The 12,647-nt window shown below is 38.0% G+C and overlaps 1 protein-coding gene and 2 pseudogenes across 1 annotated transcript; all 3 read left to right on the top strand.

The window, feature by feature from the left end:
- Nucleotides 1-3,897: 3,897 nt before the first annotated feature.
- LOC110133238 (olfactory receptor 12D1-like) lies at nt 3,898-4,819 on the top strand (annotated as a pseudogene).
- A 132-nt stretch (nt 4,820-4,951) lies between these two features.
- LOC110133237 (olfactory receptor 1G1-like) lies at nt 4,952-8,592 on the top strand (annotated as a pseudogene).
- A 2,608-nt stretch (nt 8,593-11,200) lies between these two features.
- LOC110133334 (olfactory receptor 12D2-like) lies at nt 11,201-12,154 on the top strand. Its single transcript, XM_020887162.2, has one exon. It carries the CDS (start codon nt 11,201-11,203, stop codon nt 12,152-12,154), a length of 954 nt encoding a protein of 317 aa, XP_020742821.2.
- Nucleotides 12,155-12,647: the final 493 nt, after the last annotated feature.

The raw sequence follows: 12,647 nt of genomic DNA, 5'->3' as shown, positions 1-12,647 counted from the left end.
TTCGCATGACAAATGTTCTCAGAACAATAAAAATAAAAAGATACATATAATGTGTTATGACTGTATGGCAATCTCTTCAAGCTATTCTCATACAAGGAGACAGGGCAGTGACTAGACAGACATTGTGAGTTTTAAGTAATCTTTCTGATTTTATGTCCAAATCAGTATTAGACTTCTGTTTATTGATTTTATTCCTCAGCCCTATCTATAAGAAATTTTCTCAAAAAAAAATTCCTCCAGGTTTTTCTCTAATGAGTAACTCTGGGAACTGATCTCTAAGGCCAAAATGATTTCTTCCTCAAAATCCTTCTGGTCACAAGAGAGATAAAGATTGATAATGCTCAGCTTCTAAACTACATTATTTTTACCTGGTCTCATCAGTGTATTCCAAGGCCCTGGATTCTTTGTTCTTTCCCATCTACTCACCAATATCATTGGATGGAATGGGTAATTCTAAGGTCATTGTTTGTAAAGATCAGAGTAGCCAGAGGCAAGTGTTGAAGATGTCATTTGGCAAATGGAGTAATGGGATCAGCTTTCAAAGTGGACTATAGAGAGTTCAAGTTCTGCACTTGGTGGAATGCACAAGGTTGGCAGTCTATTTGATTTGTGTGTCTGTTTCCAATGCGGTATGTAAATCAAGTCAGCTGAAAGAAGACATCTTAATGGTTAAGACAGCTACTATAAGACTATCTAGTTGGAAGTTAAATATATAAGCCAGAGTTAGGAAAATAAGTTGAAATGAAAAGTGTAACTTGAGAGTTATCTGTTTATAGATATATAAAGCACAGAACTAGAAGACAGAGAAGAGGAGATGCACAAAAGTGGATAATAAGGAGGAAGAGCAGTAACCACCAAGGAGACTGTGAAGCAGTGAACATGTGGCTCTCCTGATGCAGTTTTTTTTAATCGGAGTATAATTGCTTTACAATGCTGTGTTAGTTTCTGCTGTACAACAACATGAATCAGCTATCTGTGTACACTTCTCTTAGCAAAATTTGTTTCAGATGCTGATGGCATGGGCATTAGTAATAGAGGGTAGGGACAGTGAGCCTGTTAAGCTGCTGATGAAATTAATAATTAAGGAATTATTAATGTGATGAATATAGTATGAACTTCGGCAAAGCAACAAAAATGAAACACAATTGAAAGGTGGACCAAGTACATTGCATTTGTAATGGTAATTAGAAAGCTTGGATAGATGTTGGATTGCATATAAATATTCCTTGGATGAAGGAGATAGAATACTACTACTAAGGCAGAGAGCAGGAAGTGAAGACACACATTGGTGATATCAGCCTCATTCTCTTAGGGAGAAGTGTGAGGTCTGGGATACCAAAATAATAGAAAATATTTGAGCGTTAATACCAACTGTAGGAGAGTCCTGGTGGTCCAGGGGTTAAGAATCTGCCTGCCAATGCAGGGGACACAACTTTCATTACTGGTCTGGGAAGATTTTATATGCTGCTGAGCAGCTAATCCCATGCGCCACAACTTTTGATCCCAAACTCTAGAGCCTGCGAACCACAACTACTGAAGCCCCCGCCCTCTAGAGTCCATGCTCTGCAACCCGAGAAGCCACTACAATGAGAAGCCCGTGCACCACAACTAGGGAGTGGCCTGGGCTCACCACAGCTGGAGAAAGGCCATGCACAGCAGTGAAGACTCAGTGCTGCCAAAAATAAACACATAAAATTTTTTAAAAACACCAACAGTGAAGTGTCAGACTCAGAAGGAACAAAAGGAATACGCTTCTCCTCATCCCTCTCTTTTGTATTCCATAGAACCACAGTAATAAATGAGTAGAATACCTAAACAATAATCATCTTTCTGTACAGATCAATAGGATGTGACTGGCGTTCATTCCTTAAACGCCATTGCCCAATTTCCTTCCATTTTATATAGAATTCTCCCAGAGCAGTCCCCAAGATGAGAAAGTGTATCCATACCTCTGTCCCAGGAAGTGAAAGATAATTTTAGAGAGTGCAATACTATGTGAAGTAAGTCAGAGAAGGAGAAATATCATATGACATCCTTTGTATGTGGATTCTCAAAGGAAATGATACAAATGAACTTACTTGTGGGACAGAAAAATACTCACAAACTTAGAAAATGAACTTACGGGTGCCAGGGGAAGGGATAGTTAGGGACTTTGGTATGGTCGTGTACACACTGCTATATTTAAAATGCATAACCAACAAGAACCTATTGTATAGCACATGGAACCCTCTCAGTGTTATGTGCTGGCCAGGATTCGAGGGGAACTTGGAAGAGAAGAATGGATACATTTACATGTATGACCTGAGTCCCTTCACTCTTCATGTGAAACTACCACAACATTGTTAATTGGCTATACTCCAATTAAAAATAGAAAGTTTACAGTTTGGGGAAAAAAAAGAAAAAGTAGGACATTGAGACCTGTACTGTCTGTGATTCTTAAACTAAGAAAGAAGTACAGTAAGGAAAGAAAATTGAAACGATAGGAAAAAACAAAAATGGAACTCAAGATAGGAGCTCCCCAAGGAGAATTCTCTCATACTGCAGGTATAGAAAGATCCTCCCAAACCCCAGGGGCATTCTCTCTCAGGGTTTGTCTGAAGAACTGTGGAACATAAAAGACAGGCAGAATTTCAGAAAGAAAAGCTTTTGGAAAATGAAGAGTATATACTTAATCCCAATATAAGCTTTCACTTCAAATATATTTTTTATCTTTATTTTTCATAATGTTTTTCTATTATTTACTTTACAGGGGTGTCAACCTGGTAAGCTTTCTCAGCAGTGAATTTGAACACACAAACAGGTATGAGAATGAACCAGGAGACAAGCTGGGGAGTTGCACTTATTGTCTATCTTCTTGCTAGTATTAAAGTTGAATGCCCAGGATTTAGGGCTAGTTTCATATCTTATGATGGACTCCCCATTGTGTTTGTGAATTATAAAGGCTCATTACTGCGTATATTTTTATTGCCATGCTCTAAGTGTTCTCCAGAGTAAATATGTGATCTTTAAATATTCAGGATGCAGTGAAATAAATCATTTTGTACATAAAGTCTGATTATTATTATCTTTAGATGTTACCAAACGGTTCTCTTCCCCAAGGATTTTTGAAAAAACTTTGAGGTTAGAGAACCAAACATGATGTTTGGCATATCATGTGTCTCTTAAGCAGGAGTGATAAAGTTTAATAATACACAAAACATACATGGTTATCAAGGAAAGCTACTCTGAATACCTGGAAGCCAGCCTTCAATAAAGGTGAAATAAAGGTTAGATAATTACTCCAAATTTTTTCTAGCTATAAGGGTGAGAATCCCATGGGATTGCTAGAAATGTTCCCTACTGAATTCACTTTTTAATTCTAGTCACACCAAATTTTTTTCTTCTCCTTTCAAGGATTTCCCAAACTTAAAATGTTTCCTTTTTATAGAAAGCATTCCACAGTTTGCATCTCTATTTCGACTTCCTTAGAGCTCTTACTGTTCTCTCATTATTGATTTCTCTTAAGTAAATCAAATGAGTTCTTACTTGGTTAAGAAAAAGCAGTATAGTGGAGTATTTCAAAATTTACTCTCTGTTTGATCTTACGATGATATAACACAAGTGTTATTAGAGAAGATGGTAGGCTGGCAACATGTTCTGAATCCCTGGAAGAAAGAAAAATATTGATAAATCTAATTTTTAAAAAGTATTTGAGTAATGGTCCACAAACACCGTGTAACTTTAATATTTAATAATCTAGTGGTCCAAATATTGTACAACCTGTGATGCTGGGACTATTTAAATAGCAATGCTCTCTCTCAAAATATTATTGTCTGGGTGAGAAAATTCTCAGCAGGAGGAATCTGGTTCCCATCAGAGATAGCATTCCATATCTTACTTGATCTTTTCTTTCAAGTGATGCTGAATCAAACATCAGTCACTGAATTTCTCCTCCTGCCAGTGACAGACATCCAAGTACTGCAACCTGTTCTCTTCGTGATTTTCCTTGCAATTTACATTGTCAATGTGGCTGGGAATGCAGCCATCCTGATGGTTGTCATCTCTGATCCAAGACTCCATTCTCCTATGTATTTTTTCCTGGGAAACTTGTCATGTCTAGATATCTGCTTCTCCACAGTGACTCTGCCAAAGATGCTGGAAAACTTCCTCTCTACACACAAAGCAATTTCTTTCTTGGGATGCATAAGCCAGCTTCATTTCTTCCACTTCCTGGGCAGCACAGAGTCCATGTTGCTGACTGTGATGGGCTTTGACCGCTTTGTGGCTATCTGCAAACCATTATACTCTTATAATGAATCATCAGGTCTGTACCCAGATGGCTGTCACTGTCTGGATCTTTGGTTTTTTCCATGCCCTGCTGCACTCAGTGATGACCTCTCGCTTAAACTTCTGTGGTTCCAACCACATTAATCACTTCTTCTGTGATGTTAAGCCACTGCTGGAGTTGGCCTGTGGCAACATTGAGCTCAATGAGTGGCTGCTCAATACTGTCACAGGCACCATTGCCATGAGTTCATGCTTTCTAACATTCCTGTCCTATTTCTACATTATTATCTATCTTTTCTTCAAGGCCTATTCTTGCAGCATGCTTCATAAAGCACTGTCCACTTGTGCCTCCCACTTCTTGGTAGTTGTTCTTTTCTACGTCCCTGGTGTTTTTGTTTACCTTCATCCTGCCTCAAGTAGCTCCATGGACCAGGATCAGATCAATGCTATTATGTACAATGTGGTCACCCCTGTGCTAAATCCACTGATCTATACTTTGAGGAACAAGGAAGTAAAGGGGGCCTTGAAGAGGATGATTTCCAGGAGTCAATGACTTGAAGAAGTCTAGAGAACTCTTCTCAGGCATAAATCAACAGGCAATGAGAAACTGGAGATATGGAATTATACTGCTTGTCAGAGTGTTTACTATCTGTGAAACAAAAGGAACTGTATAAAAGAATAATAAATGGAAAAGTCCAGTAAGTCACGTTAAACAATGTATTCCTACATAATATAAGGAAAACTTGAATAAATGGGACACTGTCCATTGAATTTTATTGTTGAATTTGTTTTGGAGATATCAGTTGATAAAAATGATTTGTTATCTATTTTTTGTGTTCTTGAATAAAATCAGATATGGAAATTTGCCTCAATTACCCATACATTGCATAGTTGGATAGTACTAAAGTATGTTTACCTATGTGTTCCCTGCAAGTTAACATATCATAATGTGAATAATAAAATTATACTGTTTCAGGGACTTCTCTGGTGTCCCAGTGGTTAAGACTCCAAGCTTCCAGTGCAGAAGATACAGGTTCAATCCGTAGTCAGGAAACTAAGATCCTACATGCTGCATGCCACAGCCAAAAAAAATAATAATTTTTAAAAATTATTACATTTTAAATTAAACTGTTTTCTTAAACTGCTACACTTTAAGGATTTTAATTTAGGGTCATGGACTCCACAAGAAAGTAAACGTAAACTCACATATGAGTTAAAGGACATTTTTAAACAGTATATCATGATTTCTTTTTCTCTAAGCAGAGAGGCAAGCAATTAAAATAAACAGTAGTCTGAGTTCTAATTAATACAGATAGTGTAACTAATGGTTTATCTAAAGAGTTTTGTGAACTCTGACTCCAAGGATATTTAATAAGTCAATTGAATAACCTGTCAAAGATTACTGTAAAATATTGTTCGAAGTGGAGTCAGCTTGAAAAAAATCTCAGGAATATCTTTCTAGTTCATGATTATGTTATTTTCCCCTCAATTTCTGGTCATGGAAAATTGAGTTTCAAAATTCTTCCTTTTTATTTAGTTTTTTGATTTCTATACTTATTTTCACAGACTGTAACATGATATATTATGATGTAATACAAATAAAATATGCTGCTGCTGCTGCTAAGTCACTTCAGTTGTGTCCGACTCTGTGTGACCCCATAGACAGCAGCCCACCAGGCTCCCCCGTCCCTGGGATTCTCCAGGCAAGAACATCGGAGTGGGTTGCCATTTCCTTCTCCAGTGCATGAAAGTGAAAAGGGAAAGTGAAGCCGCTCAGTCATGTCCAACTCTTAGTGACCCCATGGACTGCAGCCCACCAGGCTCCCCATCCATGGGATTTTCCAGGCAAGAGTACTGGACTGGGTTGTCATTGCCTTCTCTGATGAAATATGAAGAATTCATAAAAAGTTTTTGTCTTGTTTTTCTTATCTGTCACCAAACTTATACCAAATGAAAACTATTAAATAGTAATTCCAGAAGTATTTTTGGACCTAATTGACAAGAATTACTATGTTCCTCACTTTCTAAGTTCCTAGAAATGCCACTGGGCCTGAAACCATGGTGGGCGCCAGCACTTAAAACTATTTAGAGATACAGAATGCTGTGGCAGTTCAGTGGTGAAGAGTCTGCCCTTTCACTCTCGAGGGTCTGGGTTCAATCCCTGGTTGGGAAACTAAGATACCACAAGCCAGGCAGCACAGCCAATAAATTAATACATTAAATAGAGATACAGACAAATAAGACTGTAAAAGAATATTTTGAGCTGATAAACAGACTATTCAAATTGTTTACATTCACTTTTGTAAATCCAAAGAATTTGGTTCTGACCTTACATGTTTCTTCTGTCTTCCAACTCTACCTTCTTTGGCCTCTTAATTTCAGCTTTGTTTATAAAAGAATGTATGTGGGGAGAAGATATCTTATACTCTGAACGGTCTCAGAATCTCTGTTGAACAAAATTTTTGACATAATCCAACCTACATGGAGGTGTAAACTATAGAGGAACACATGATTACCTATAGCTGCATGATACACTGTCACCCTGAACACAGAAGGTTAAACACATATTTAATTAAGCTGCATTATTTTATGATCCAGAAATTGGGAAGAGTATAGCAGGGAAGCACTGACTCTGTTTAATGATGTTACAGATTTCAACTGAGATGACTTTATTTAGAGATGTATGAAAATAATTTGATCAACTGTGATATATTTTCATGACAGAAATTCTCAGAACAATAAAAATAAAAGGACATATATAACAGTTTATGCCTGTATGTCAGTCTCTTCCAACTATTCTTACTTAAGGAGACAGGGCAGTAACAAGGCAGAAATTGTGACGTTTTAAGTAATCTTTCTAATTTTATTTCCAAATCAATATTCGGCTTCTGCTTAATTGTTGATTTTCTTCCTCAACCCTATCTACAGAAAATTTTCTCAAGAAAAAATTTCTCCAGGTTTTTCTCTAATGAGCAACTGTGGGAACAATTGAGATCTAGTTTCTTAGCAAGTTTGATAACTTTTGTCTTTTTTAAAATGAATTATAGTTTATTTACAATATTATCCTACTATCAAGTGTACAGCATAGTCATTCATTATTTTTACAGATCACACTCCATAAAAGTTATTACAGGATAATGGCTATAATTCTATGCTACACCATGTATCCTTGTTGCTTACCTCTTTTCTTTTTTAATGGATAAGCAACAAGGATACATTGTGTAGCACAGAGAATTATATTATTATATTACCATACCTCTTTCTATTTATTTATATTTATTTACTTATTTTCTTTAGGCTTTGCTCATAGCTCAGTTGGTAAAGAATGAACCTGCAATGCAGGAGACCTGAGTTCTATCCCTGGGTTGGGAAGATCTGCTGGAGAAGGGATAGGCTACCCACTCCAGTATCTCAGGCTTCACTTGTGGTTCAGCTGGTAAACAGTCTGCCTACAATGCATGAGACCAGGACTCAATCTGTGGGTTGGGAGGATGTCCTGGAGAAGGGAAAGGCTACCCACTCCCGTATGCTGGCCTGGAGAATTCCATGGACTGTATAGACATGGGGTCGCAAAGAGTTGGACACGACTGAGCAACTTTCACTTTTATTATTTTTTTAAGTTTTATTTTTATTGGAGAATAGCCAATTAATAATGTTATGTAGGTTTCAGGTAGACAGCCAAGGGACTTAGCCATACATATATCTGTATTCATTCTCCCCCAAACTCTCCTCCCATTCAGGCTACCACATAACACTGAGCAGAGATCCATGTGGTAGAGATCAATCTCTCTCTCTGTCTGGCCCAGTTATATTTCTTTGCAGTTTTTGCTAACATGGACCACCTGCTTTTGACTGCCATGGCTATCGACTGCTATGCTGCCATCGGCCATCCTCTGCACTATCCATTCCTAATGACTCCTTGCAGATGTGGGCTGCTGGTGGGTGGGTCAAGGGGAGTGGCCCACTCTGACTCTTCGATCCCAAACTTGATGCTAACCTATCATTCTATACTAATCTAGAGATGCCTCACTTTTTTGTGTGATTTTAAATCTCTCTTAAGACTTTCCTGCTCTGATGCCCGCCTCAATGAGGACCTGATGATGGTTCTGACAGGACTCAGGAATCAGCCCTCTCTTCTGTGTCATAAGCGCCTATGCCCATATATTCCTTGCTGTAGCTTGGGTTCCATCAGCACAGGGGAAAAAGAAAGCCCTGGCCACATGCAGCTCCCACCTCTCCATGGTCATCCTCTTCTACAGCTCGGTCTTTGACACCTACCTGAAGTCCCCGTCAACTTTTCATGCCACTGGGGAGTGGAAGAAATGAAGCTGGCTTATGCATCTGAAGAAAGAAATTGCTTTGTGAGTAGAGAGGGAGTCTTCCAGCAATTTTGGCGTCCCTTTAAAGATGTAGAGATTGTCAAGGAAGGACAGAAATACAAATGTGGAATCAGAACAATAATTTAAGCAATGAACATACAATAATTATTTATTTATATTATATTCATGGCATACTATAACAAGCAATTATTGTGAAAAATATATAATGAATTGCATTGCAACAAAAATGAACTGTGATAGATGGACAAAGTACATGGCATTTACAACAATAATTAGAATGCTTGGATCCATGTCAGATTGCATATAGGTATTCCTTGGATGAAGCAGAAAGAATATTGTTACCTAAAGTGTACAGCAATAAGTGAAGATACACATTGGAGAGACCAGCCTCATTCTCCTAGAGATAAATGTGAGCTTTTGGGATCCCAAAATTAAAGAAAATATTTAAATGTTACTACCAATGGTGCATAGTCAGATTTAGAAGGCACAAAAGCAATACTATTTCTTCCTATTCCTCTTTTGTGTTTTCCATAGAATCACAGTAATGAATGAGTATAATATTTTAATGATCATCAATTTTCTGTATGGACCAATGGGATATGACTGGCCCTTATTCCTTAACTGTCATTGCCCAATTTCCTTACATTTTTCTATGGAAGTACTCAACATGAGGAAGTGTATCCAAATCTCTGTCCCAGGAAATGAAAGGTAATTAAAGAAATCCTGAGGCCCTTGAGAGCTGTACTATCTGTGGTTATGAAACTAAGAAAGAAACAGAGTAAGGAAGGAAAATAAAACAAAGAAAAATTGGAACTCAAGGTAGAAATTCCCCAAGGAGAATTCTCTTATATTGCAGGTATAGAAAAGTATCTTGTTTATTCTTTCAATAATCCTCCCAAACCCCAGGGACACTCTGTCTCAGGCTCTGTATATCTAAAGATCTGTAGATCAGAAAAGACAGGCAGAATTTCAGAAAGAAGAGGTTTCAGAAGATGAAGAGCTTATGCTATAATTCCAATATAAACTATCACATCAAATATTTTTCTACTCTTTATTTTTCAAAAATTTTTCTATTTACTTTTCACAAGTGTCAATCTGAGAAGCCTTCTTAGCTGTGAATTTGAACACTCAATCATGTAGGAGAATGAACCAGGAGACAGGCTGGGGAGTTGCCCATATCCTCCGTCTTCTTGCCTGTATTAAATTTACAAGTCAAGGATTTAGATCCATTTCCTATCTTACCATGAACCTTGTCTTTGCAGATTATGAAGACTCTTTATTGCCTATATTTTTATTGCCATGTCTCTAGATAGTCTCCAAAGTAAATGTGTAATCGACAAATACTCAGATGCAGTGAAATAAATATTTGGTACAGAAAATCTCATTGTTATTTTCTTTAAATGTTAGGGAAAGATTTTTCCCCCAAGTGAATTTTTTTATATAATTTTGTTTTGCAAGTAGAGAACCAAAAATGTTTGACATATGTGTATCTTGATCAGGAGTGATAAAGTTTAACAGTGTACAAAATATACATGGCTATCATGGAAGTCTACTCTAAATTCCTGAAGCCATCATTACAAAAAAGATCTGCAGCGTCCAGCACAGCAGGTAAGAAAGACCTGAAATGCGTGTGTGCTTGCGGGGGGTGCGGAGTAATGAAAAGACAGACACATATAACTTGGCAAGCAGGGAGTCAGGGGGCCCTCCTGCTCTCCATGGCAGGAAGACAAAATGGCTCCTTTCAGCCCGCACTTTTATTGGCAGAAGTCACATGAGATCATTAGGAAATAGCTATACCGGGGAGTTTGATCAGCGCACCATACAGAGGGAGTAAAATTAAGGCTCTGCTGTTAATCAGGAACATCTTGTTTTCTTTCCGTGAGGAGGGACGCAGGGGCAGCCAGTGGACCAGAGCAGAGAGCATGTCCAGCTCCACATATGTCTGCTGGGCATGCTTACTAGGACAATCTCCGGGAAGCGGTTTGCGCACCCTCCTGTCATGGGGCAGGGTCTGGTCTCTGTTCTGCCAGGCTGCAACAAGGATGTAATAAAGGTTAGATAATTTCTCAAAATTTTCTCTAGCTACAAAAGTGATAATCCTATGGGATCTCTGGAAATGTCCCCTAGTTTATTCATTTTTTTATTCTAGTCAAATCAAATCTTTCTCCTTTCATAGATTTCCCAAACTTTGAATGAGTCCTTTTTATAGGAAGTGCTCCAATGTCTGCATCTCTATTCAGATTTCCTTATAGCTCTTATTATTCTCTCATTGTCTATTTTTCTTAAGTAAAAACTTCAGATGGTTTCTTCCTAGGTCAAGAGATAGCACTGTGATGGAGTGTTTAAAAATGTACCTGCTTTTGGAGTTGATTTAGGATGATAAAAGGCAAGTTGTATCAGAGAAGATGATAGTCTGGCTAAATCCTGGGAGAAAGAAAAATATTAATGATAAATCTAATTTTTAAAATGTTTGAATAACAGTCCATAACCAATACGTGACCTTATTTAAATAGCAATGTTCCTCAAAATATTATTGTCGAGATGGGAAAATCCTCAGCTGTGGGACTCTGTTCCCCTCAGAGATCGAATTCCATATGTTATTTTGTCTTTTCTTTCAAGTGATGCTGAATCAAACATCAGTCACTGAATTTCTCCTCCTGGGAGTGACAGACAACCAAGTACTGCAACCTGTTCTCTTTGTGGTTTTCCTTGCCATTTACATTGTCAGCTTGGCTGGAAATGGAGCCATCCTGGTGGTTGTCATCTCTGATCCAAGACTCCATTCTCCTATGTATTTTTTCCTGGGAAACTTGTCATGTTTAGATATCTGCTACTCCACGGTGACTCTGCCAAAGATGCTGGAGCACTTCCTCTCTACACACAAAGCAATTTCTTTCTCGGGATGCATAAGCCAGCTTCATTTCTTCCACTTCCTGGGTAGCACAGAGTCCATGTTGCTGGCTGTGATGGGTTTTGACCGCTTTGTGGCTATCTGCAAACCACTTCGGTACCCTCTTATCATGAGTCATCAGGTCTGTATCCAGATGGCTGTCACTATCTGGATTATTGGTTTTTTCCATGCCCTACTGCACTCAGTGATGACCTCTCACTTAAACTTCTGTGGTTCCAACCACATCCGTCACTTCTTCTGTGATGTTAAGCCACTGCTGGAGTTAGCCTGTGGGGACACTGAGCTCAATGAGTGGCTGCTCAATACTGTCACAGGGACCTTTGCCATTGGCCCATTTTTTCTAACACTTCTATCCTATTCCTACATTATTACCTATCTTTTCTTCAAGACCCATTCTTGCAGCATGCTCCATAAAGCACTGTCTACTTGTGTCTCCCACTTCATGGTAGTTGTTCTTTTCTATGCTCCCGTAGTTTTCACTTACACTCGTCCTGCCACAGGTAGCTTTGTGGAGCAGGAACGGATCATCGCCATTATATACAGCTTGGTCACTCCTGTACTAAATCCACTGATCTATACTTTGAGGAACAAGGAAGTGAAGGGGGCCTTGAGGAGAGCAATCAGTAGAAAACTCTGACCTGAAAAGTCTAGAGAATTCTTCTGAGGCATAAATATAAAGGGGCAATGAGAAAATTGACATGTGAAGTTATACTGGTTTTCTAATTGCTTACCATTTGTAAAAACAGAAGAAAGTATATAAAGGAAATGTAAATGGGTAAGTCCAATATATTTTAAATAATGCATTCCTAGATAATATGATGGAAACTTAAACAAATGGACATGGAATCTTAATGCTGAATCTGTTTGGGGGATATCAATTGATGAAACTGATTTGTTATGTATTCTTTTGTGTTCTTGAATAAAATTAGATACAGAAATTTGTCTTAGTTACCCATGCACTCTGTAGTTGAATAGTATTTAGATCTGTTTACCTGTGTATTCCCTGTAAGTTTATATATCATAATGTGAACAATAAAATTCTTATGCTGTAATATTTTAAGGTATTGAATTAATGGCCCTGATTACTCAACCAGAAAAATAAATGGTAACTCACATATGAGCCAAAGGAT

The sequence above is a fragment of the Odocoileus virginianus genome, chromosome 27 (genome assembly GCF_023699985.2).
Source record: "Odocoileus virginianus isolate 20LAN1187 ecotype Illinois chromosome 27, Ovbor_1.2, whole genome shotgun sequence".
Classification (NCBI taxonomy): Eukaryota; Metazoa; Chordata; class Mammalia; order Artiodactyla; family Cervidae; genus Odocoileus; species Odocoileus virginianus.
This window is presented reverse-complemented; position numbering and strand designations above follow the sequence as displayed.